Raw genomic sequence first — 27,514 nt, 5'->3', positions numbered from 1 at the left:
GTGCCTCGCAAGATGAAATTAATCCGTTCCGCGAGTCTCTTCGTCTTGCGGTTTTTTCGTCTTGCGAAGCACGGCTATTAGCGGCTTAGCGGCTATTAACGGCTTAGCGGCTTTAAGAAAAAGGAAACAAACTCGCAAGAACTCGCAAGACATTTCGTCTTGCGAAGCAAGCCCATAGGAAAATTCGTCTTGCGGAACGACTCAAAAAACGGAAAACTCTTTCGTCTAGCGAGTTTTTCGTCTTGCGAGGCATTCGTCTTGCGGGGCACCACTGTACTGCACCTTCCACATTTAGGCTTAGGCTGTTTCGCACATTGGCTCCCAGTTAGCTCCCCATTCACCTGTTTGCCTCTCTCCCCACACACAAAAATTCCAGGTAGCAACTGTGCATACAAGATTTGCCTCCTTGCCTGTCAGGTCTCCCTACAATTCTTCTCCCCAGCCAGAAACACAAGTCTCGCTAACTCCCTACTTCCATCCCTCGGGGTGCTGCTATATAAATAAGGCAGTCACCATTATTCCACTAGTTGCATAAGTGAACTTGACTACTGGCTCCGAAGTTGGGCGCAATTTTGGAGTGCATTGAAATTGAACATAATAGCCTGAACGGCTGGCTCAGGGGAGCAGGTGGCGTTCCAGTCTAAACCACGGAACCTCTTGGGCTTCCCAATCGGAAGGTCGGAAGTTTGGATCCATGCAATGGGGTGAGGTCCCACTGCTCTGTTCCAGCTGCTGCCAACCTAGCTGACTAGACTTAACAGGGGTAGATAGATGGATAATTTATTACGGCCAAAGACCAGCTCGCATAACACAATAAAAACAGCATTCATAAAGATAAAATATACAGTCAGAGCAGATTGCAGCAATAGCTCATGAGTTAAAATTGAGATATATACATTATTGTTGTTGTTGTTCAGTCGTTTAGTCGTGTCCAACTCTTTGTGACCCCCTGGACCAGAGCACGCCAGGCACTCCTGTCTTCCACTGCCTCCCACAGTTTGGTCAAACTCATGCTGGTAGCTTCGAGAACACACCCGGACAACTGAGATTTGGGCTACCATAAAAACTGACCCTGAAGCACCCCAAAGGGCGACTTCAGCATTTCCCCGGTAAGCTATTTTATTCTAGACAATGATCTGTGCCTACAAATCTGGGCACAGAATCTGGCTACCAGCCAGGTTGTCTTGTGATCTTTGCCTAAGAGGAGCAAATTAAGTTTAGACTTGTCTGAAAGATTGGCGAGCCTCTTCAGCAAAGGATCAATGGTGTCTCCTGTTGCTCTGTCCCAGCTCCTGCCAACCTAGCTGACTGGACTTAGCCGTCCAGGGGTCCTTTACCTCTGATGGTAGGAGCTGTTCAACAGTGGAACAGACACCCTCAGAAGGGTGGCTTTTAAGCAGATGGCCCTCTGTTCTGGATAATTTAGCTGAGATTCCTGCATTGCAGGGGGTTGGACTAGATGACCCCTGGGTCCCATTCAAGTCTACAATTCTATGATAATTGCCCTCTCTTCCTAAGGAGAGTCTTGCTGCCACCTCCAAGTCTTTGAGCAAGCCCGTTGCAGCGGAGGCACAGCGCCCCTTCCCTGCGCCCAGATTGCAAGCAGATGTGATCTTAAATTACCTGCTTCTGCTGCCGAAGTGTAATAATATTAAGCATTGTTCTAGGAGTCTTTCTGAGAAGCAGGCTGGGAGGAAATGTGCTGAGTGAACGGCGAGAAGGTGGAAGGGGCAAAATGTCACCATTGCGGAAAACAGACAAAGCTTCCTGTGAGGGATTTCGGCTTCCCAGAGAGGAAATAAATCACGTATCAGCACCCCTTTCCCTCCAAAAAGAGAGAGAGATAACTTCCTCTGTCTTCTGTGGAGCCTGAGACTGTGAGTTCTCAAGAAACCTGTTTTGCTTCAGCAGTAGAGTTGGGGGGTTACGGGATGTGAAATCTCTCAAGTTGCAAGTCTTGAAGCAAACGGAGTTGACTCCGAGCGTCTGACACATTTCCACACAGGCTGTTGCTGCTGTGAATTCAAGTGAGGTGTGGGGACCACTTGGGAATCGCACATCATCTCGTTCAACTGCAGCAAAAGGATTTAAAGGGGCTGGGTCACAGCCCAAGCTGCTAGACCTCAAGACAGGTGCAGAGCATGTGTAAGTCAGCTGTTCCTTCCTGGGCACCCAGCAGCCACCCAAAATCTACTTAAAGGAAGCCCCTTCCCCCTACAGTCTTCTGAGGCTGGTCAGAGGCCAAAATACTGAGCTGGAGCATGGGAGGTGCCGGTACTCACCATGAAGTTGTTACAGAAAGGGCCACGCTTTTAACCAGTGCTTTTCTTCTAGGAAAAAATGGTTCTGGTACTGCGTACCCCCAAGGAAAAAAGCACTGTGCAGTAGACACCTACAAGAAAAGAAACCCACCAGTTGGGACAGGGTCCGAGAGGAGGGCAGGAGTTAGCAAACACATTTCTCAACCTCTTTCATCTGCAGAACTGCCACTGTCACAAGACCCGTTCCACATTGGTGCTGACCATTAAAGCCCTAAACGGCCTCGGTCCAGTAGACCTGAAGGAGCGTCTCCACCCCCATCGTTCGGCCCGGACACTGAGGTCCAGTGCAGAGGACCTTCTGGCGGTTCCCTCATTGCAAGAAGCAAAGCTACAGGGAACCAGGCAGAGGGCCTTCTTGGTAGTGGCACTCGCCCTGTGGAACACCCTCCCACCAGATGTCAAAGAGAACAACAACTACCAGACTTTTAGAAGACATCTGAAGGCAGCTCTGTTCAGGGAAGCTTTTAATGTTTAATAGACTATTGCATTTTAATATTCTGTTGAAAGCCATCCAGAGTGCCTAGGGAAGCCCAGCCAGATGGGCGGGGTATAAATAATCAATTATTATTATTATTATTATTATTATTATTATTATTATTAGTGAGAATTTAATTTTTCAACGTGATAGCACCTAAAACTTTGGAACTCCCTGCCTAGTGAAAACAGGAAGGCGCCTTCACTGTCCCCTTTTCAGCTACTGCTAAAAACATTCTTGTTTAGACAAGCCTGTCCAGAGGTTTAGAAAGGGGGTACGAAATTTAATCTAATGTCGTTTTAACTTTTGGAAAGTCTTGAATTTTTGTTGTTGAGTTTTCTTAGTGATGATTTTATTATTTTTTTTGTAAACCACTTTGAGGGGATGATGATGATGATGATAACAATGATGATTTTACAATCAAGCAATGTATAAATTCTATGAAATGAATAAAATGAACTCTTTTAGCCCAGGCAACACAGACAAGGATCTCCTCATTAATAATTGCTTTATTCCCCGGGGGTGAGGGGTGAGTTGACAACTACATTAAGGGGTGTGACAGCAACATACCTTTACTTTAAACCCCTGCTGCTTCCTGCACCCTATGGACCGAGTTGTGCGGCAAACCTATTTGGAAATCATAGAAACCATGAGACTCTGAGGATCATCTCATTCAACCCCCTAGAATGAAGGAATGTGCAGCTGCCCCATACGGGAATCGAACCTGCAGCCTTGGCACTACCAACACCACATTCTAACCCACTGAATAACTAAAAGGGCTTCACTGCCATTCCCTGGAGAGAAGAGGTCACTTCCCACCATCCCTGGAGAGATCGTCACATTGCTCTACAGACCCTCATTCCCAGGGCAATTTCTCCAATGGCCCATCTCAGGATTTTTCTAAGAAAAATATAAAGAGGTACAGAAATGAAATAAAAATAAATCATAATAATTTTTGCCACTGGCCAGCCTCTGTCAAGAGGATTTCATGAGACAAAACGAACTGCTCAAGGGCAGCCAGAGGTTAGTCAAGCAATTCTGTGCAGAGAACTGTGGTTTGGGGGGGGGGGGTAGTTTCAGAGAGTCCCAGAAATACAAAAAAGGTGGGAAACTTCTGTCAAAGCTCCCCACGGCCTTGCTTCCTAATGCTTTGCCCAGTCCAGGGCTCTGCAAAAGTAGCACATCTTACTTTGGGAATTGCTGCGTGTCCAATAAAAGCCAGGCAGGTTGGTTTCCGGAGCTCGTTCTGTTCCAGAGTGAAAGAGAGAGAAAAAAGGCCAGGGAAACCACTTACAATTTTGGCTTTGCTGGATGCGATCAGCCTGGGCAAAGAGCTCCTCGCTTCATCCCAGAGAAAGCTCAGCTCAGCAAAAACCCAAGCCAGCAGAGCAAATTGGATGGTTTTGTTTTCTTTGAAGTCCTCCTTTACTTTTGTGTAAGGGGAAGTCGGCGGCCAAGCTGTGATCGGATTACAGCGAACTTTATTCCCGCATCCACAAAACCCTTTCGGGGTTTGGATGAATATAAGAAGAGCTGGCAGGATCAGACTCCAATTGGTCCAGCGTCCTATTCTAAAGAACGGCCAACTGGACGCCCCAAAGCGAAGCCCACAAGCCCGGGTGCAAGAGCGAGGCTAGGACTGCGTCCCCAAAGCCTTCAGAGCACAATTCAGGATGCTGAGTGGCCTCTTCAAAGGCTTTATATGGAGCTCATGGCCAGATCCAATGTCTTGAAAGACTGCAGTAAAGGGTAAAGGGACCCCTGACCATTAGGTCCAGTCGTGACCGACTCTGGGGTTGCGGTGCTCATCTTGCTTTACTGGCCGAGGAAGCCAGCTTCCAGCTTCCAGGTCATGTGGCCAGCATGACTAAGCATGACTCATGGCGAACCAGAGCAGTACACGGAAACACCGTTTACCTTCCCGCCGGAGCAGTACCTATTTCTCTACTTGCACTTTGACGTGCTTTGGAACTGCTAGGTTGGCAGGAGCAGGGACCGAGAAATGGGAGCTCACCCCGTTGCGGGGATTCGAACCACCGACCTTCTGATCGGCAAGTCTTAGGCTCTGTGGTTTAACCCATAGCGCCACCCACGTCCCAAAGATTGCTGTGCTTGGGACTTTTTAGTTTTTTATAAGTGTATAGACACTTAAAACTTTCAGATAAGCTACCGCAGAGAGATAACCCAGAGTCACCCATGGAACAGAGTCTGGGGGTTTTGTTCACGAACTAGTTTGGGTCGGGGGACGGTCTCCGCCTACAGATCTGTACACAGAATCTGGTGACCATCCGAGTCATCTTCTGATCTTTGCCTAACAGGAAAAGGTCAATTTTTTGCTTTTCTGGGAGGTCAGCGAGCCTCACCAGCAGGGGATCAATGGTCTCACTACGTGCCTCTTCAAAAAAGGGACATCTAAAGAACAAGTGCTCTGGGCTTCCTATCTCCCCCAATGAACAGGCACAAAGTCTCTGAGCATATGGGCAGAAACGGTCAGTTAGAGCAACCATACCAAACCAAACTTAATAATACCAATAAATTTTATTTATACCCTGCCCTCCCCGGCTCAGGGCCACTAACACCAGTAAAATTACAGTAAAAACATAATAGGGAAAAAAAACCCACAATTTAAAATACAGGTTAAAATGCGATTTAAAATGCAGCCTCATTTTAAAAGTAGCCGATAAATCAAGACCATAAGGGGATGGAAGCATAAGGGTCAGACTGAGTCCAAACCAAAGGCCAGGCGGAACAGCTCTGTCTTGCAGGCCCTGAGGAAAGATGTCAAGTCCCGCAGGGCCCTGGTCTCTTGTGACAGAGTGTTCCGCCATGTCGGGGCCAGTGCTGAAAAGGCCCTGGCCCTAGCCGAGACCAATCTAACCACCTTGCGACCTGGGACCTCCAAAGTGTCATCATTTGTGGGCCTTAAGGTCCTCTGTGGGGCAGACCAGAAGAGGTATGAGAGAATTGTAGAGTTGAGAGGAACCAGAGAGTCATCTGGCCCAGGAATCGCAACTAAAGAATCACAGGCAGACGGCTGTCCAAACTCTGCTTCGAAACCTCCAATGAAGGCAATGCCAGATTTAGGGTGGCCCGGGCAGTTCTTCTGCAAAGGGTACCAAGGGCCAAATTTTGTCCTCTGCCCCCTTCTGAGGGAGCCTGTGTCAAGTCGGAGCTGGTGCGAGGGACCTTCCTGAGTTCATCCTGACTCCCGCTGCTGACTTTGCAAGGAGAGTTCACCCGCTTGGTGCTTGATCACATCGCGAGGAGAATCTACTCCATTGCGCCACAACCTACGGGGCCGCGGGATTCTCTTTGGCGGGGCTGAAGTGCCTCTTAAGAGAGCCTGAATCCGGCCTCAGTGGCGAGGCGCCCCTTAATGGGAGCCTCTTAGCCAGAAAGCTCAGCACTCTCAAGCCCAGGACTCCTGGGTCCAGAGCTGATAATTGCCACTTGGAGGGCCCTCGACAGCCACTTCTGCAGCCTTGGGCAGCTGCTTGAGGGGAAAGCGAAGCCTTTTATCTGCATGACTGATGGCTCAGCCCTCAAGTGCCGGTTTCGCGCACATGTGTGTCATATCACTGCCACTTCTCTCCCCCTCAGCCGCAACCGGCAGCAAAAGGTCAGCGCCGTTTCTCCGCCAGGATACAGAAAGGCTGCAAATTCCCTCCTTTCCATCAAGAACCCAGAAAATGGAACTGCACCCCAAGAGTGACAAAGAACACCTCCTGTCACCCAAGGCGCTGGAGAAAGGCAAAATGCCCCTCTTCTGAGCATGGTGGAACAGATGGTCTCCCTTGGGTGGGCTCTCTGTCCTTGGAGGTTTCTAAGCAGAGGTTGGATGGGCATCTGTCAGGGATGCTTGAGCTGAGATTCCTGCATTGCAGCGGGTTGGACTAGATGACCCTTAGGGTCCCTTCCAACTCTACAGTTCTTTGATTCTATGTCGGGGGTGTCAGCAAGCAACAATTCAGGAACCATGGTAAGTCACTGGTGCAACTGAGCGTGGGTTGGGCACTCGATTTGCCCAGCTCCACATGAGTCCTGCACCTAGTAAGATTGAGTCCTGGGCCCTAAGGAAGTCAGATTATCCTCCACCAGGGCCAAGGCCTTCTCAGTGGTGGCTCCGACCTGATGGAATGCTCTGTCCCAGGAGACCAGGGCCCTGCAGGATTTAACCTCCTTCCACAGGGCCTGTAAGACAGAGCTATTCTGCCTGGCTTTTAATTTGAATTCAGCCTGATCTTTTATTCCCCTTCCTTCCCTCCTTCTCCCCTTTTTATGAAGATCACCTGCTCTGGGGTCCCACAGCTAATTCTCCACTGGTCTCCTTGCTGGCCCAAGTAGGACCAATTCAGCCAGCTAGCCCTGGGGATTATCTATTGGATGGATTTCCCCCCTAAATTGATTTTTGAATTCTGAATTTATTGTTATTTCACTGCGAGATGGGAAGCTACAGGGAACTGGGCAGAAGGCCTTCTTGGTAGTGGCGCCCGCCCTGTGAAACTCCCTCCCATCAGATGTCATTGAGATCAAGAACTACACAACTTTTAGAAGGCATCTGAAGGCAACCCTGTTTAGGGAAGCTTTTAATGTGCGTTGTTTTATCATGTTTTTAATATTCTGTTGGGAGCCACTCAGAGTGGCCGGGGAAACCCAGCCAGATGGGCAGCGTATGTCTGTCTGTCTGTCTGTATAAATAAATACTTTGCCAATGTGGTATGCCCTTCCCGAGGGAGAGATTAAAACCCAACCACTCGTGAGTTTACAGAAGTGGAGGAAAACTAGGCCTTACCAGCGGGACCTGCAACAAAATGTTGCACTTGGGAGAGTTGCTTGGGTGCCAGCCAGTGGTGCCCTTCCAGGGATACTCTATTCCATTTCCCCCACAATTTCCAGCTCCCTGCAATTATCAGCTAGCATTCTGTGGTCCATCAAGGTACTGTTAAAGGTAAGGTAAAGGGACCCCTGACCATTAGGTCCAGTCGCGAACGACTCTGGGGTTGCAGCGCTCATTTCGCTTTACTGGCCGAGGGAGCTGGCATACAGCTTCCGGGTCACGTGGCCAGCATGACTAAGCCACTTCTGGCGAACCAGAGCAGTGCACAGAAACGCCATTTACCTTCCCACCGGAGCGGTACCTATTTATCTACTTGCACTTTGACGTGCTTGCGAACTGCTAGGTTGGCAGGAGCAGGGACCGAGCAACGAGAGCTCACCCCGTCGTGGGGATTCGAACCGCTGATCTTCTGATCGGCAAGTCCTAGGCTCTGTGGTTTAACCCACAGCACCACCCGTGTCACTGTTAGGGTTGTGTGTTTTTTTTAATGTGGTTTTATAAAGTTGTCTGCTGTTTTATTACATAAACCACATGTTGAGCTTTCAGGGAACAGAAGTCTAGAAAAGAGAGTGACTGGGGACTTTGGTGCCATTTGTTTTCTCAGCTCACCTCTGAATCTTTCGCAACTTGTCAACGCGGAACTAGGGTGCCTGGAACGGAATGCAAGCTTTCCAATCATTTCCTGCCAGTACTAACAGAAACGGTAAGTTTGCTTCCCAAGATTTAGAAAAGCAAACATTTCTGTTACTGAAACCCAATAATGTAAGTCCTTGGGTAGTTCCTCTGCCCCAGGCCCACTGAGATGAATGGGAGCGGCAAAAGGGCATAGCAGGAAACCTTCCTGGCGAATTGTGCCCTAAAAAGGAATTGGCCTTGTTTGCTGCAGCATCACATTGCTGGCTCTTTTTCAGCTTCATAGTTTGAGCAAACCTCGAGGCGCTCTCAAAAGTGGCCGGTTTGCGTTAATCTCAAACGTGCTTCTTACGCACAGGAAAAGAAAAATACTTCACAGTTGTCCTTGATTTAATTTCAATTTGTTGCTTTGAGCATGGCTTCCCCCGCTTTATTACCAAGACGGTCTTGAATTTAATTACTGCTTCGCCCCACGTACCTCCTGCCAGACCCTCTCGCTGAAACAGGAGAGCTGAACCTCAGCGAGGCTGAAAAGAGCAGAGAGCCTTCCTAAGTTTTTAAAAAATTGGATGAGAAACGCATCACACGGTACATTGCAATCTTGGGATGTGGCAAAACCCCAGCAGCTTTGCTAAGGTGAACATCAGGCTGCCGCTGAGTTTGCAGATACAGGCTCAAGTCTTGCCAGTTGTATGTTCTGCATACTGAGTCAAGTGTTGTTCTGGAAACAGCACAGTGCAGAGAAGAGAAAACTGACTGTCCAAAATTTAACAGTGCAGTCAAACTTGTGAACTGGGCTCATTTAGCATCTGGCTGGAAGATGATGAACTTGCATTGTGCAAGGATCAAATGAGCAAAGGCAGCAGCAGAGAGAAAAAGTTCTTCCTTTCTGTTCATCTTCATTTCTCCTCCATCAAACGGCCACAGAAGATGATGAAGCAGCCACTCAGGCTCCTCTGTTCTTTCCGTCACAAATGCCCAGGGTTTTTTTTTTGGGGGGGGGGGTGGCAGGGAGAGAGATGTCATCCAATTTCATCAGGATTTCAGACTTAGCATCTCAAAGCCCCTGTCCAAATTCGAAAATTAATGAGGGAGCTTGCAGAGAGAACACAATCCGCTTGAAATGTCAGTTCCAACACTTAGGGCTTCTGTCTGCCACGATAAGACACGTTAAGATGATGATGAAGAATTTGATTCCAGGAAAGTGTCTTCATCAAATCAGAGGAGGGGCATGGAGAGTGTCTCTGGAAGGTTTCCCAGGAACTCCAGAACTTATTTTGAATATCAGAGCTGAAGCCTTTGAGATGGTGAAATATACTGGGAGTCGAGAGTGGATTTCATGCTCTTTATTCAGCTCATAGTAGTGAAGAATGGAAGTTCACCCGAAATGTCTGCTTTATATACATTATTTACACAATGGGCCCCACGTGATTGGCTAATTCTGGGATTCACCTGTAGGCCAATCAGGTTGCGGATTCATTTCCACCTGGAGTTGGATTGGGTGGCTCCTGTGGACCAATCAGACTGCTGCATTTTGGATCCTATTCAACTCAATACATAACAGATGGGATAATCAAGACAAGGGGGTCATCTGAGCACTCTGGAGTATCAGACTCATAGAATGGTAAAATTGGAAGGAACCCAAGAGTCACCTAGTCCAGCCCCCTGCAATTTAGGAATCACAGCTAAAGCATCCTTTGCAGACAGCCACCCCACCTCTTATTAAAACCCCCCAAGGAAGGAGAGTCCACCACCTTTGAAGGAAGTCTGTTCCACTGTCTTAACAGCTCTGGCTACCAGAAAGCTCTTCCTAAGTTTGAGTTGGAAACACTTTTCTTGTCATTGGAAGCCACTGGGTTCAGGTCCTACCATCTAGATCAAGCTTGCTTCCTCTTCAGCAGGCATAGGCAAACTCGGCCCTCCAGATGTTTTGAGACTACAATTCCCATCATCCCTGACCACTGGTCCTGCTAGCTAGGGATGATGGGAGTTGTAGTCCCAAAACATCTGGAGGGCCGAGTTTGCCTATGCCTGCTCTTCTGTCACAGTTATTAGAGAGTGAGTGCAGTTTTCCTTTCCACACTAATGGGAGGATGTTCCTGCACCGAGATGGCGATTATGAGGATGATTAAAATGTGTATACCGCCCTGTATACCCATAGATCTCAGAGCAGTTCGCAGCATAAAATTACAGTCTACATTTTGTGGCTTCATGGCCGCAGTCCCATCTTCAACATACCCTCAGCCAGCAAATTTTGGAGTGATGAGCATGTACACTGGGAAAACCCTTTCAGGTATATGCGTTTATTGTGGAATTGTAATCTTGTGGGAGTCTAGGAGGTTATAAGAGGAACTCTGCAAGAGTTCAGCAATGTTCCTGAACACCAGTTGCTGGAAACCACAGGAGGGGAGAGTGTGCTTGCCCTTGCTTGCTCAAATCCCTGTGAGAATCGGGCGCTGGACTAGATGGGCCTCATCCAGCAGGCTATTCTTGCGCTCTCAGGTTCTCAGCTATCATGAGGAAGCGTTGCCTCCAGCTAATGCTTGCTGTCGTGGGCAGCATCTTGACTCAGCGCCTTCGTCTCTCGCTCCTCTGAACGAAGCTTTCCAAACTGACAGCTTCCACCGGTCAGAGGGATGCAGTGCGAAAAAGACATCCCCCAAACTGCCAACCTCTCCACACAGAAACCCAAATGAAGCCTGTACAGAAATACACTCTGCATCTTTCTATTTTTGAGGAGGAGAAGGAAAAGCCAGGGGAGAAATAGTACAGCCCAATTGCACCTTTTGCAGGCGTTCGGTTCCAATAATTCTGCGTGCACATGAATATTGTGCATACCCAATATCCCCGGGGCCACCCTGCACCTAGCAGGTGTAGAAGAGAGAGAGAAAAAATCTCCAATCACCCCAGAAAGCTTAAAAGCGAAGTGGAGAGCTTAAAAAGCTCTCTCAAAGATGGCCAGATTCTTGGCAAAAATAAGAGACTCTTCTTTGTGGAAGAGTGGAGATCCTTTTTTTGGACTACAGTCATGTTGTTGTTGTTGTTGTTGTTTAGTCGTTTAGTTGCATCTGACTCTTCCGTGACCCCACAGGCCAGAGCACGCCAGGCACTCCTGTCTTCCACCTCGGGTTAAATATGCTTCAGGTTGAGCGTTTTCAAGTTACGCACCGCGGCGACCCGGAAGTAACGGAACATGTTACTTCCTGGTTTCACCGCTTGTGCATGCGCAGACACTCAAAATTACGTCACGCGCATGCGCAGAAGTGGTGCAACGTGACCCACACATGTGCAGGCGCATTCTACTCAGGATGAGAACGGGGCTCCGGAACGGATCCCGTTTGCATCCAGAGGTTTCACCATCTGCAAAAATATTATAGTTAAATGAAATTGCAAGCAGGACTTGAGATACAAGCAAAAGAATGAGAATGAAGAAGGAATGTAGGGTAGGATACATGTTGCATTGAAGGCAGCCGATAAAGGATTTGAACAGAAACATCATGGAAGAAAGGGTGGGATGGGAAGTCAACATGTTACGGGTCTATGGTATGGAAATTGAACTGAACTTGTTAAATTGGATGAAAATCAATAAAGAATTATTTTTTGGGGTGTGGCTCTTTTTGTGCAGGTTAGCTGCTGCCTTGCTTGGGGTGGGGTGCAAGGCCCTCTCAGCATGCCAACTCTGGAAGTCTAGAGATGCACGTGTGAGATCCCACATGATCTCCATAACACCCCAGAGCTGATTCAACCCCTGGGACTGTCTCCCACCTGAAACCCCAGAGGGTTATTGGTCCCACTCAGTAGAGAATACTGGGCAAGGTGGACCAGCGATCCTCTGATTCCTTTTCCCCTTTCCTTTCCCACATGCACCCAGATCAGCTGTGCAACACACACACACACACACACACACACACACACACTGTTATGTACTGAGTTGAATAGGATCCAAAAGACAGAAGTCTGATTGGTCCTAGAACAATAGGATGCAACATTCTGATTGGTCCACAGGAGCCACCCAATCCAGCTCCATGTGGAAGTGAATCCGCAACCTGATTGGCCTACAGGTGAATCCCGGAATTAGCCAATCACGTGGGGCCTATTGTGTAAATAATGTATATAAAGGCGACATTCTGGGGGAACTTCCATTCCTCCTCACCACTATGAGCTGAATAAAGAGCATGAAATCCACTTTCGACTCCGAGTATATTTCACCCACCCACCCACACCCCTGTCCTCTCTCTCCCTTCCAGCAACTTCTTCCTGCCCCTCCAGCCCAAGAACAAACCACCTCTGGCGGCCTTGATTTGCTAAATCAACTCTCTTTCAAGGCCACCTGTAATAACGCCGGCATGGGAAATTGACATTCCTCCTGCTTCTCATCAGCCCCGGCACTGTTTGTTTGTGAATTAATAACTCTGATGCTCCGCTGAGTTATCGATCTCCCCCTCTCCGCACAACGGCAAAATGCAAAAAAACAAATTAATGAGAAGATGATGGCAAAGCTCTAATGAACTTGCGCAGAGTCGATCAACAGGATCAGGGCAAGGTATCTGCGGTGGCAGCCGGTGGGGAGGGGGCGAGGAAAGGGAGTCCAAAAGAAATCTGGGTTCGGACTTCCAAAAATGTGGGACGCCAAAAGAAAACGTCTGGCCTCTCCTTTGTCCTCAAAAATGCTGGTGAAACTCAAGGGCTAAGAGAGACTGAGCAACAGAGCAGGATGTCCCGGGTTCGAGTTTACTCTTGGGTCTGAAATCTGGGTGGATCTGAAATCTAGGATTGCAGACAAGTGAGGACAGAAGGAAAGGAAATTCAGAAAAGGAGAGACTATCACCACAGACAAACCTAGACAGCATCTTAAAAAGCAGAGACATCACCTTGCCAACAAAGGTCCGTATAGTTAAAGCTATGGTTTTCCCAGTAGTGATGTATGGAAGTGAGAGCTGGACCATCAAGAAGGCTGATCGCCGAAGAATTTATGCTTTTGGATTCTGGTGCTGGAGAAGACTCTTGAGAGTCCCATGGACTGCAAGAAGATCAAACCTCTCCATTCTGAAGGAAATCAGCCCTGAGTGCTCACTGGAAGGACAGATCCTGAAGCTGAGGCTCCAAGACTTTGGCCACCTTATGAGAAGAGAAGACTCCCTGGAAAAGACCCTGATGTTGGGAAAGATGGAGGGCACAAGGAGAAGGGGACGACGGAGGACGAGATGGCTGGACAGTGTTCTCAAAGCGACCAGCAAGAGTTTGACCAAACTGCAGGAGGCAGTGGGAGACAGGAGTGCCTGGCGTGCTCTGGTCCAGGGGGTCACAAAGAGTCAGACACGACTAAACGACTAAACAACAACAATCGCCACAGACGCACAGATGCTCCTTGGCGGATAGAGCATTCTGAGAACAGTCTGCCTTAATTTTTTTGCATTTATATCCCACTTCTTTATTATTCCCAGGAGGTCTAGGTGCCGCACATGGCTCTCCGACCCTCCTCATTTAATCCTACAATGGCCCTGCGAGGTCTGAGAGAGGCAGTGGCTGGTCCAAGGTCATACCCAGGGAGGGTCAACCTGGTCTCGCACCTGGAGCCAGTCATGGCACAACAACGCGGAAATGTGGCTCTGTGGGTTGCAGTGCAAATGCAGCTTCCCTGTCTTCCTCCCCAAGAGAGCCAGCCAGGGTCTGATCCTGCAACTGTCTGCATGCAAAGCTACAGGCACTGGCTATTCATCTACCGCTCTCCACGGCATCTTGTCGTGAACTGGGATGTTCAAATCTGACAAATGCGAAAGATCAGAAAAGAAACGGGCTTCTTTGTGTTGGTGAGAAGATGAAAGTTCGTTTGTCTCAAATCAGGCCTAATATAAATGAGATTACCGGCAAAAGGAAGCTCACACCTCCAATACGTACAATGGCCATCTGTCCTGGATGCTTTAGCTGAGATTCCTGCATTGCAGGGGGTTGGACTAGATGACCCCAGGGTCCCTTCCAATTCTACAATTTTGTGATTCCATGATATGTAAGAGGCTTATATTTTGGGAACGATTCTTATGTCTTACGTAGCTGCATTGTTTTCTACTTTGTGGGTGCCCCATGGTCATACTATAAAGCAGTTGTGTTCTGCGTTGTAAACTAAGCACTGCTAGGAGTCGCTTCTAATTGTTTTCTGATTAATAAATAAATTGGGATGGCACGAGCAAATTCTGAAAGTGTGGCCCAGAGAAGGAAGTTTGAGAACTGCTGGGTGTGCAGAGACCCCAGGGAGAAGCCAATTCTGCCGACTTCCCTTTGCAAATCCTGTAATTTTACACTTCTCCACACAGCAGTGAGCCTCCGGCAAGCCCTGGGCCTGCTGAGCTCGCTCTCCTCTGCAGAGAGGACCTTCTTACATCGATTATGTGCAGAGCCAGGTGTGCACCTGTTGCATTTTCCACCAATTGAAGCAACAGAAGGACACCTTCCATCTTCCTTTGCACAGGCCTGCCGCGAGGCTGGATGGGGCTCTTTGGAGGACTGGCCCCCGCCGGCAACTCTCGCAGAGCCCTTTAGAATCACAGAACCATCAGAGTTGGAAGGGAACCCCAAGGGTCATCTAGACCAACCCCGTTTGCAAAGCAGGAATTCCAACAATTCCTTCTAAACTGCTCAGGAACCTGCAAAACCCAATTAAACCATAATGGGATGAGGGTACCAGCTGACAACAGGTAAAGATGCCACTGTCACCTCCATGGAAAAGAAATAAAATTATTGCCCTTTGGCGAAGGCACCCCAGACTCAGCACCCTGTCAAGTGAGGGCAGGTGACGAGGGGTGATGTCAAGGGCAAGTTAATGGCAACATTACCTACCCTGAAGCCATGCAAATTTTACTTATTTCTTTGTCAATACATTTATATCCCACCTTTCCTGAAAGAGATCAAGGTTGTGAACATGGTTTTCCTCCCTATTCAACCCCCACAACAACCCTGTGAGGTAGGGCAGGCTGAGGCAGCACCTCGGCCCAAGGTCACCCCTTTAGCTTCATGACCAAGCCAGAATTCGAACCCTGGCCTCCCAGGTCCTGGTCTGCCACTCTAGCCACTGCACCGCCCTGCCTCTTGCCATCCTTCCAAGCTATTTCTTCTCCGTCACATCAAGCCTGCGCTTTTGCTTTCCTCTGTCTTTCCCTAACCACTACGCCGCACTGCCTCTCTGCGTAAAATGGGGAGGGGGCTGCTGCAAGCGAATGGAATTATAAATCCTACTGGCGCAAGCCAACTAGTGCAAGAGAAGGGTGTAAGAAAATAGCACAGGCCCTTAAAACATTCTTCCTCCTTCCCCCGGGGGCGATTTAAATGACCCCCTCTCCGGACAGGCTTGCAAGGTACATATCTTGGCCAATCCTTCCTTCCCTCAGCCTTGCTCTCTCCTCCAGTTTCTCTTTTCATCTTATTCACATTTCCTATCTGTTAAGAGATTTCCTCTGCCCCTCCTGGAGGAATCGGGCCAGTTAAGAAACACTAATGTAAAGCAAATAAGGAATGCCTTTCGGGGGAATCGCAGCTCCCCAACAGCAATCAAACTTAAACATGCCATTTACCAGGCCCGGCCGAAGGAACCTCTCGCTGCACAGAACTTGGCTGCTATCGCTGCACCGCTCATTTGCAGAGTGCCGGTTCTCAGGCGGAGAGAGGCCGTAATTTTTCTGCCCTCAAACAATCCCAGAGTCTCCGTCCGCAATAAATTATGTGAATTTGGCTTGCCCTGGTGGAGTTTGGATTTGCAACGCGTTGGGAGAGGAACGGATGGGTCATGAAGCATCGCATGCGCGTGGGGGATGTCCGATAAACGTGGAGGAGCAGAAAGGGCCTGAGAACAGAGGTGTCGGGAAATCTTAGTAACGGGGGGATCCCAGAGGTCATCCAGCCCAGCCTACCACCTACAACCCGCAACGGCCGGTACAAAAGAGTGTTTGGGAAAACCAAGCCTTCCATAGTTCAGGTGAGATTTGACTGCATTTCTTGCTGACTAGGAAACGCCAGCCTTCTCACTAGATCAGCAGGCGGAATGTGGCCCTCCAAGCCTCTCCGCCTGGCCCTCAAGATTTTTCAGAGGCCACACACCTTCCAAAGCCAAGCCCCCTGTCTCCAGGCTACACCCCTCAAAGGCCCCACTCTGCTCCACCTTTACCCGGCTGCAAATGTGTCACTGAACTGTGGTAACATCTGGATGAAGAGATGATGGATCCCAGCTGGAGTCCTGTGTCCAGTCCTGGGGCACCCCAGATTAAGAAGGAGATTGACAAGCTGGAAAGTGTGCAGAGGAGGGTGACCAAGATTGTCAAGGGACTGGAAACCAAGCCTGATGAGGAATGGTTGAAGTTAAAGCTATGTTTTTCCCAGTAGTGATGTATGGAAGTGAGAGCTGGACCATAAAGAAGGCTGATCGCCGAAGAATGGATGCTTTTGAATTCTGGTGCTGGAGGAGACTCTTGAGAGTCCCATGGACTGCAAGAAGATCAAACCTATCCATTCTGAAGGAAATCAGCCCTGAGTGCTCACTGGAAGGACAGATCCTGAAGCTGAGGCTCTAATACTTTGGCCACCTCATGAGAAGAGAAGACTCCCTGGAAAGACCCTGATGTTGGGAAAGATGGAGGGCACAAGGAGAAGGGGACGACAGAGGATGAGATGGTTGGACAGTGTTCTTGAAGCTACCAGCATGAGGGAGGCAGTGGAAGACAGGAGGGCCTGGCGTGCTCTGGTCCGTGGGGTCATGAAGAGGCGGACACGACTAAATGACTAAACAACAACATGAGAGCCATCTTCAAAGATCTGAAGGGCCGTCACATGGGAGAGGGAACAAGGTTGTTTTCTTCCCCTCTTGAGGGTAGGAAATGATCCAGTGGCTTCAAGTTGCAAGAAAGGAGATTCCAGCTAAACATCAGGAAAAACTTTGTGACAGGAAGAGCTGTTCGGCAGTGGAATGGTCTCCCTTGGGATGTGGTGGACTCTCCTCCCTGGTGTGATGGCCTGGGACTCAGGCTCGGACTCAGAACCAGAGGAGACTCAGTCTGCACTGGATCCTTTGCCTCAGGCATCATCTGAACCAAGTCTGGGGCCTGATCCTGAAGAGCTCCAGTCTGCACAGGTTCCCCTGCAACAAGCACCAGCTGGGCCAAGTCAGGGGCCTGAGCCTGCCCTGGCTCCAGATGTGGGGATTCCCTCGTTGCCTCCAGCTGGGCCATCACTTACAGCTGCTCCACTACTGGTTGGGTCAGGGGCGGCTGAGGCGGACCCTGGGTCTAGTCACCCACCGACGTCTCCCAAGCTGCAGAGACTGAGGTCTGAGAGAAAGAGAGACCTGAGTACTCGCAGGAGGAGTGCTCGCCTTCGGGCAAAACAGGAAGGTGAGTCGCTGGGGGATCAGGACCGGCCGCTACCCCGACAAAGATAAAAGGCTGTCAGACCCCGCCCCAGGTTGCAGGAGCAACATTGCTGTATGCTAGTTCCTGCCTGAGATCCTGTACCTGTCCTTGCCTGGTTTCCTGCCTCGTGTCCTGCCTTGACCCTGTCAGACTGAGTCTTAGCAGAGCCTTTGGATTCTGGACTGTTCCTGGACTGCGTTTCATGGGTTACCCCCGGGCCCAGCACACCTTGGAGGTTTTTAAACAGAGGTCAGGTGGACACCTATCAGGGATGCTCTAACTGAGATTCCTGCATTGCAGAGGGCTGCACTCAAGGTCCCTAACTACTCTAGGATTCTATGAATGAGATGAACTCAGAAAGGAACATTCAAACTGACTCCAATCCCTTTAGGATTTATAGGAATGGGAACTACTCGCGATTCAGTTTTGACACATGGATACCAGCAGCGGTTCAATTCCAACATCACAACCAAGTGCCGTTTGTAGTCCAACAGTAGTCGGAGGGCGCTTAGAAGGTACATTCCGATTATGTATTGCTCCTCCTGTACTAATATGCTTTTTTATGAACTTCTCCCATGCTTTATGGATGAGCGGCACCACTCCCAGCTCCCTATCCTTGGCAGATGGTGTGCTGGTATTTTACATGCGCAAAGACGGTTGCGCTCTGTCCCAGGGGTCCTGTTTCACACTATTAAAGCGCTGTGATTAAAAAACAAAAAAACAAAATCCGTAGCTGTTGAAGCTCCGTAAGACAATTCTAAATTTGGCACTCCCCTCCTGCCTGTTCCAGGATTGTAAAACTCATCTAGTTATGCCTCGTTATTTTACATGCAAACGCTGTGAGCCATTCGTTGTGCTTCCGTGATGAAGAGGTGAGGGCCCCTTACGCCAAGCCAACCTACCAGCAAATTGAGAACCAGTATGTCTATCCCAAGTGGCAATGGGAGAGGTGCACTCCCCGGACACCTTTAACTGGAGATGGCAGGGATTCGAACCCAGAACTCTTTGCACTCCACTACTTTTATATATATATATATATAATTTTTATTAATTTTCCAATAAAAAGAAATTTATAACACAATTAAACATTTGGAATTCATCACACGTCTTTTTTCTTTAGACTTCCATCAACATGTCTGATAATTTTCCGTAATTATTACATCTTTGCACTCCACTACTGACCCGTGGGTCTCTTCTTCGCATAACTATGGAACTCACAGCTGCTGGAGGCAGTGATGGCCACCAAGTTGGATGCCTTTAAAAGGGAATTGGACAAATTCCTGAAGGAGGAGAGGGCTAGCAAAGGCTACGAGCCAGGGCCACTATCACCTGTCTCCGTGGCTGGAGGCAGGGACGCTTCTGAAAACCAGTCACTGGAAACTGCAGGAGGAGAAAGTGCTCTTGTGCGCGGGTTTGCCACAGGTATCTGCTTGGCCACTGTGAGAACAGGGTACTGGATTAGTTGGGCCACTGCCTGATCATGCAAGCTCTTTTTGTATTCCCTCTGAGCTCGCTCAGCTTTCTCAATTTCGAATGGACTGGTTATTGGCAGGAAGGAGGAAATTGATTCTGTCCCCCAACCTCCCACAGCAGGATTGGTGCATGATCGGAAGGTCGGCAGTTCGAATCCCCACAACAGAGTGAGCTCCCGTTGCTCTGTCCCAGCTCCTGCCAACCTAGCAGTTCAAAAGCACACCAGTGCAAGTAAATAAATAGATACTGCTGCGGTGGGAAGGTGTTTGCGTGCGCTCTGGCACTCGACACGGTCCTCCGTGCACCAGTAGTGGTTTAGCCGTGCCAGCCACATGACCGGGAAAACTTTCTGTGGACAAACACCGGCTCCCTTGGCCTGAACGCGAGATGAGTGCCACAACCCCATCGTAGCCTTTGACTGGACTTAACCATCCAGGGGTCCTTTACCTTAAGGTTACTAGACGTTGTGATGGCCTGGGACTTGGGCTTGGACTCGGAACCAGAGGAGACGCAGTCTGCACCGGATCCTTTGCCTCAGGCATCACCTGAACCAAGTCTGGGGCCTGATTCTGAAGAGCCCCAGTCTGCACAGGTTCCCCTGCAGCAAACACCAGCCGAGTCAGGGGCCTGAGCCTGCCCTGGCTCCAGATGCGGGGATGACCTCGTTGCCTCCAGCTGGGCCATCACTTACAGCTGCTCCACTACCAGTTGGGTCAGGGGAGGCTGAGGCGGCCCCTGGGTCTAGTAACCCACCAACGTCTCCTGAGCTGCAGAGACTCAGGTCTGAGAGAAGGAGAGACCTGAGTACTCACAGGAGGAGTGCTCACCTTCGGGCGAGACAGGGAGGTGAGTCGCCGGGGGATCAGGACCGACCGTTACCCTGACAAAGATAAAAGGCTGTCGGACCCTGTCCCAGGTTGCGGGGGCAACATTGCTGTATGCCAGATCCTGCCTGAGATCCTGTACCTGTCCTTGCCTGGTTTCCTACCTCGTGTCTTGCTTGCTTGACTCCTCGTGAAACCCTTGGATTTGGGACCGGACCTGGACCACGTTACTCGGATTACCCCCGGGCCCAGCACAGACATCCCCGTTTCCCGGGGACAGTTCCTGGATTTACAAATCAGTCCCCTGACAAAATCCATCTATTTAGCAGGAAGTTGAAAAATGTCCCCGGATTCATTGAAAAAAAAATCTGGTAACCTTACTTTACCTTTTTACCTAGAGCTTTGCCAACTTCCCACAGATAGTTCATCGTTCTCTAGGCTGCATGATCCCTTCAGTGAGGTCGAAAAGGGGGTGGTGGTCCTGTCATCTGGGAAGCCCAGGACCTCCACGCACACTTCCCAAGCTTGTGGCACAGGGAGGTCACTTTGGTGATGCTAACCCAGTGGTTTGACTTACCTGGTTCCCTTCTTTTTTGTAGTCCATTAATGGGTGATCTCTGGCTCGCCAGAGCAGCGATGTCACACTGGCCACGTGACCCGGAAGTGTCTCCGGACAGCGCTGGCCCCCGGCCTCTTGAGTGAGATGGGCGCACAACCCTAGAGTCTGTCAAGACTGGCCCGTATGGGCAGGGGTACCTTTACCTTTACCTTTAATGGGTGATCAAAAGGCATACTTTCTGGGAACTGGGTTGGGAAAAACTTGTGTGTTGCTGGGATGGGAACACTGTGAAGGGTGCGGTGAGAAGCAGAGGCAAAACCAAGAACAAGCCACCAACTATCCCTAATTTTGGATTGACAGAACATTTCCGACGAGGAGAAGGGAATCACTGTTGTTGTGTTTTGTCACGGGTTGCTAAGTCTTTCTCTGTGGTGTGTGAAACATTGAATCTACCAAATAAATTCTACCCCCTCATCAATAACCTCACAATGGAAACTAACCGCAAAATCCTTTTGGAGAAAGAAACATAAAAATTATCTCAGACCTCGTTAATAACAGATATTGATTGGCTTAAGTGCGAGTCTATGCGTGTGCATAAATTACACGATAAAATCGATGGCGTTTTGCACTCCCCCCCCCCAATTAAATTGCATTATTACAAAATCCCTCTGAAATTACAAAAGCCCCACTAAGAACGCCCCTGCCAATTGACAAAGCACACTAAGTCATCTCTTTTATTGTTTCTTAAGTCTATTACAAGGGGAACAGGCGCTTTAAATCAACTTAACAAAGACAACAGCCCCAAAATAAATCCTGGGATCAAAATTAAGATTATTGAACTTTACTAAGATATCATTTTTCTTTCTCAAGGTAAAGGGAATGGATGCAGCCACCGAAAACACATTACTGCACACCCCTCTGGGAAATTAATGTTCCTGAGCACCCCCGCCCCCCCCCCCCAGTCCCAATGGCGCCTGCACGGCCATTGCTCCCGGAGGATTCGAAACATAATGGGAAAAGGACAGAAAACAGGATCCTGAGCACCCCTATTCTGCCACATGTGCCACTGATCCAAGAGGGTGCAGGACTTGGGTGCCCTGGGGCAAGGCACTACCCAAAAGACTCTGGGAACCTGCAAGAGGTGGGTTGCAGGAATTATCCTGCAGGGAGGGAATTTCTGCCCACCCCACAGATGGTTGGTGCAAAGCAGAAGACCTCCTGCATCTCCCTCTAAGCTGCCTGCAAACACGAAGAATGCAAAAGCCAGAAGAGATCTCAGTTTATAGCAGAACGGAGTGCTTGAGGGAGCTCTAGGGAGAGGAAGGTTCTCCCCTGTAATTTTGCTTTGTGTGGCCCAGAAAGGCCAAGCGCAGAATAATAATAACAATAACAATAATAATATTTCTACCCTGCCCACCTGGCTGGGCTTCCCCATCCACTCTGGGTGGCTTCCAACAGAACATTAAAAACAGAATAAAACTTCAAACATTAAAAACTTTCCTATGCAGGGCTGCCTTCAGGTGTCTTCTAAAAGTCAGATAGTTGTTTATTTCCTTGGCATCAGATGGGAGGGCGTTCCACCACCACCGAGAAGGCTCTCTGCCTGGTTCCCTGTAACTTCTCGCAGTGAGGGAGCCGCCAGAGGGCCCTCGGTGCTCAACCTCCGTGTCCGGGCAGAACGATGGGGGTGGAGATGCTCCTTCAGGTCTACTGGATAAAAGAAACCCCTCTGCTAGCTCCTGATGCTCCTATTCTGACCCTCCTGCCCCTGCAAACCAAGGATGCCAAGCTGTGTGGCAGCTCTGATGCTGTGCCCAATTGGCAAGTCCAGCCTTGGTGGGCTCTGGCAGTAATCCTGCACAATAAAAAGGGAAAGGGGAAAGGTGGCACTGTGGTCTAAACCACAGAGCCTAGGGCTTGCCGATCAGGTGGTCAGCGGTTCAAATCCCCGCGATGGGGTAGCTCCTGCCAACCTAGCAGTTCGAAAGCACGTCAAAGTGCAAGTACAGTGGTGCCTCGCAAGACGAAAAGAATCCGTTCCGCGATTCTCTTCGTCTAGCGGTTTTTTCGTCTTGCGAAGCAACCCCATTAGCGGTTAAGCGGATTAGCGCTATTAGCGGTTTAGCGGCTATTAAAGGCTAGCGGTTTAGCTGCTAAAAGGCTATTAGCGGCTTAGAAAAAGGGGGGGGAAAGCGGAAAAAAAATGGCGAGACTCGCAAGACGTTTTCGTCTTGAGAAGCAAGCCCATAGGGAAATTCGTCTTGCGAAGCAACTAAAAAACGGAAAACCCTTTCGTCTAGCGGGTTTTCCGTCTTGCGGGGCACCACTGTAGATAAATAGGTACCACTCTGGCGGGAAGGTAAACGGTGTTTCCGTGCGCTGCTCTGGTTCGCCAGAAGCGGCTTAGTCCTGCTGGCCACATGACCCGGAAGCTGTACGCCGGCTCCCTCGGCCAATAAAGCGAGATGAGCGCTGCAACCCCAGAGTCGGCCACGACTGGACCTAATGGTCAGGGGTCCCTTTACCTTTTTAAAGGTAAAGGACCCCTGGATGATTATGCCCGGTCAAAGGGCACTATGGGATGTGGCACTCATCTCGCTCTCAGGCCGAGGGAGCCAGCATTTGTTCACAGACAGCTTTCTGGGTCATGTGGCCAGCATGACTAAACTGCTTCTGGCACAACGGAACACTGTTTACCTTCCCACTGGAGTGGTACCTATTTATCTACTTGCACTTTGACATGCTTTTGAACTGCTAGGTTGGCAGAAGCTGGGACTGAGCAACGGGAGCTCACCCCGTCTCGGGAATTCAAGCCGCCAACCTTCTGTTCAGCAAGTGCAAGAGGTTTGGTGGTTTAGATCACAGCGCCACCCGCATCCTCCTACACAATAGGGCTGGGCAATATATGACATATCACCAGCTAAACATTGTCATATACAGTGGATGCTTGGGTTGCGAACGTGACCCGTGAGGAAAGCATGTCCGCAACCCGCAGCGCTGCGTCTGCACATGCACGGGTCACCATTTAGCACTTCTGTGCATGCGCCAAAACCCAGAAGTAACCTGTTCCAGTATTTCTTGGTTCGGCGTGGTGCGCAACCCGAAATCACGCAACCCAAAGCGTCTGTAACCCGAGGTACCACTGTATATATATCCGATGTCTGAAATGAGGATGGAGCTGTCAAAGCATTGGCAAGCTTCACGGTTTTCCCCACACTGTGATTCTTGTATAGCAAACACACAAGCAAGATGATATATTGCCAGGTCAAAAAATTATGAAACTGCTATCACGATATGGACTTCAGACCAGTTTGGGATATCGCCCTCCTGCGGACCATAACCAGAGACTACAGGCATTGCCGGAAGAAGGAGCCAAGCCGCACTCAAAGAGCTTAACGTTTATTATTTCACAATGCTATTTCTGCCGGACTTGTTAAGTGCAGGGATTTGGCAAACAATTATGTTAGTTAAAGCCGTATTAGAGAAGGGCTGACATTTTATGCGTGTGTGTAATATATATCCTTATATGTGTAAACGCAAGCACATGTATAATTTACTTTCTTTGAGAGGTTTTGGAGAGGAAACTCCCAAGATAAACACAATGCAGAGAAAGTTTGAGGAAGGAAAAGAGTCCATCTCCAATTCTCCAGTCTGCTAGAAATATTTAAGAGTCAGCTAAATGGCAGATTAAGGAGAATGAGATGCAAAACATTTGACAGCTTTTATTTTTTTTAAAAAAAAATCATATGCTTTTGTAATCTGCCTACAAATGGATTTCTTTTCAGAGTTAGCTCAGGGAGTCCCATTGAAGATAAATCTGAGAGGCAATTCTTATTACAAAGTGTGTGTACATTTAAAACAAATGTTTACGAGGGCGGCTGATAAATGAATTTAAATAGAAAAAGCCAAATGCTAAAGTAATTTAATACTCAAACATACGGATGCAAATATTATCTTGCTCTTTCGGCTTTCTTGGGATCGACAAGCTCTTTCGTAAAAAATGTGAACCACAAAAGGGGAAACCCAGGACCAAAACCTTTTCTTCCAGAAGTGGATCCTTGCAGGAGCACGGCTGTGTTCTCAGGCTCCCTTCCAGGAGGCCCAGAGAGACACATCTTTTTAAGAAGAAGAGTGACACAGTATTTAATTGACAGGCCCTTTCAAAGTGACAGTAAATAACACAGCATGTCTGCAGCAAAGTCGGAGGCTGATGTGGATCAGCAACTAAAACTGATTTTATTTTTTTAAAAGGAAAAATATGTTTCTCACAAGTGAAGTGAGGCATTTTTGCCATTGTTCATCTCTGGACAATAGAGAGCCTCTTGAAGGCTAATAGCCTGAAGTTGCCACCAGGCAAGGGAATAAATGGTTGTGTGTGGCTGCAGGCGCGCGCGCGCACACACACACACACACACACACACAGAGAGAGAGAGAGAGAGAGAGAGAGAGAGAGAGAGACAGTCTGTCTCCCCTGTCTCTGATTCAGTTTATTTGACTAGAGTGCTGGGTTCGGATTAGATACCCAGGTTCAAACACCTTGTCAGCAGCCAACAAGTATCTGTAATACTATTGCACCTACAGGGTGTTCAAAGCAGACACAATGAAATTTCAACCACTTGATTTAGCTTCTGCAAACAAGCAAAAGGCATCACTCTCTGCCTGCACACTCACAACCTTGGCCGCAATCTCCATAACAACCCTGCAAGGTGGGCAAATATTCTCAGAATCACAGAAGCATAGTTGGAAGGGACCACAAAGATCATCATGTCCAGGGATCAGCAACCTTTTTCAGCCATGGGGCGGTCCACCGTCCCTCAGACCATGAACAAATTCCTATGCCCCACAAATAACCCAGAGATGCATTTTAAATAAAAGGGCACATTCTTCTCGTCTAAAAACACGCTGATTCCCAGACCGTCCGTGGGCCGGATTGAGAAATTTTCACTTATGATCTTTTTCTTTTACTTCTTTATTTTTTCTTTGTTCTTTTTTTCTTTTTTCTGATATCTTATCTTTCATTTCACTCCTTTATTGTGAATAGCATTTTATAGAGGTATAAATAACTGTAAAGATGAAGAGACACAAAGTATTCTCTAATTTTTTCCCCTTTGTTATATGTATTTTCTTTTTCTTTTGTATTTTCTTTTGTTGTAAATATGTATGTTTTCTAATTTGTACTTAATAAAAAAAAAATTAAAAGAGAGAGGGGGGGGAAGGCGATTGGGCCACATCTGGCCCCCGGGTCTTAGATTGCCTACCCCTGGCCTAGTCCAAGCTCCTGCAATGCAGGAACTGTTTTGCCCAACGCGAGACTCGAAACCAGCCCATATTAAGAGAGATGGGAAGGGCAAGGCTGGCAAAGCTTGCTCTAGGTCACCGGATGAGTTCAGCTGCTGAACAGGCGGCCTTGTACCCCACCCTCTTAGCCATGAATCCAAACCACTCTCTCTCGCTGGATGCCCTGCCTGAGAGCTCAGGGGTAGAGACTTGCATGTAGGTGGTCTTGGGTTCAAGAGACCATGTTGAGCTTGGTGGACCAAAGGGCACAGCTGAGCTGCAGAGTGTATGCTTTGGACCCAGACTGTCCCAGATACAACCCCAAACATCTCCAGGTAGGGCTGGCAATGTTGCCAGCATAAAACCTCGGAGACAGCCTCTGTCAGTCAAGTGTAGATAATAGTAATAAATTTTATTTATACCCCGCCCTCCCCGGCCAGAGCCGGGCTCAGGGTAGCTAACACCAATAAAAAAATCACAGTAAAAACATAATGCGGGGGGGGGGGGACCAATTTAAAATACAGGTGAAAATGTAATTTAAAATGCAGCCTCATTTTAAAGTAGCCAATAAATCAAGACCATAAGGGGAGGGAAACATAAGGGTCAGACTGAGTCCAAACCAATGGCCAGGGGGAACAGCTCCGTCTTGCAGGCCCTGCGGAAAGAAGTCAAGTCCCGCAGGGCCCTGGTCTCTTGTGACAGAGTTCCATCAAGTCGGGGCCAGTACTGAAAAGGCCCTGGCCCTAGTTGAGACCAATCTAACCTCCTTGAGGCTAGGGACCTGCAAAGTGTTGTTACTTGTGGACCTTAAGGTCCTCTGTGGGGCATGCCAGGAGAGGCGGTCCCGTAGGTACGTGGGTCCTAGGCTCATCTGTATGGGTACAAGGAAGAGTCCTACATTTCAATCTTAAAGCCGACTGCAGCCAGGTGGGTTTTGCCTGTCTCCGTCCAGACACCAGATCGAGGGGCAGGATATTCACAAGCAGCCAAATAAACTGATCTACAAATGTTCCTGCCCAGCTCTTTTCATGCCAACGAACGGCATTCAAAAGAACTTTATGTTTTGCCTCTCCAGAATATGGTAAGGTAATAAGTGGTCTTCTGAATCAAGCCCTCAACATGTCTAATCTGCACCCTTCTAGGATGGAGGTCCATCTCCCGTTTGTGGGGATCCTGCAGCCAATTAATCAGCCCGCACAGAGCAATTCTGGACATGGGCAAAGCTGTCCTTTCAAAGTGCTGAATTCAGCAGATCTCTCCCCAAATGATTCCCATTAACATAACAAATGGCTTTTCCAAGGCCTATTAGACAATCCTATCCCGGTATTAAAAAAGAAAGAAAGAAGGGGCAATTAATGCCACAGTACATTCATATGTCTCCCATTTTTACGGCGATCAAAATTACTCCCAAGGGAGGAAGGAGCCCAGCTGGAACCCGTTCAGCCCAGATCCATGCAGACCCTTCTGCAAGCGAAAAAGTGCTCCATTCCTGGGAGAAAGTGGCTAAAAGTCTCTTTTCTGTGGGGCTTGGGAAGGAGAAATCCCAATCTTCGCTTAGCCACAAACCAAGCTTTTGCCTGGAGTCGGCTGTTGGAACATGCAAGAACCACAAACCGCACAATTCTGTCCCATTGTGTAGATGCAGTGATGGCCACTCGCTTTGATGGCTTTGAAAGGAAATCAGAAATTTTACAACGTAAGAACTTAAGAGCAAAAAAAGAGG

The 27,514-nt window shown here is 48.7% G+C and overlaps 1 protein-coding gene across 5 annotated transcripts in view; it reads right to left on the bottom strand.

Annotated features, from left to right (window-relative positions):
• Nucleotides 1–27,514, bottom strand: part of CNTFR (ciliary neurotrophic factor receptor) — a 412,330-nt gene that overhangs the window by 225,910 nt on the left and 158,906 nt on the right. For 2 of the 5 annotated variants that reach the window (XM_077936576.1, XM_077936573.1), the window contains exon 2: nt 2,283–2,392. The exons of the other annotated variants lie outside the window; for them this stretch is intronic. In XM_077936576.1, coding sequence (XP_077792702.1) covers nt 2,283–2,285 — 3 coding nt within the window. In that variant the 5' untranslated portion in view covers nt 2,286–2,392. The remainder of the gene's footprint in view (nt 1–2,282; nt 2,393–27,514) is intronic. 5 annotated transcript variants of the gene reach the window in all.

Source organism: Podarcis muralis, chromosome 11, assembly GCF_964188315.1.
Source record: "Podarcis muralis chromosome 11, rPodMur119.hap1.1, whole genome shotgun sequence".
Classification (NCBI taxonomy): Eukaryota; Metazoa; Chordata; class Lepidosauria; order Squamata; family Lacertidae; genus Podarcis; species Podarcis muralis.
Note: the sequence above shows the minus strand (reverse complement) of the source record. Positions and strands in the feature narration are given on the sequence as shown.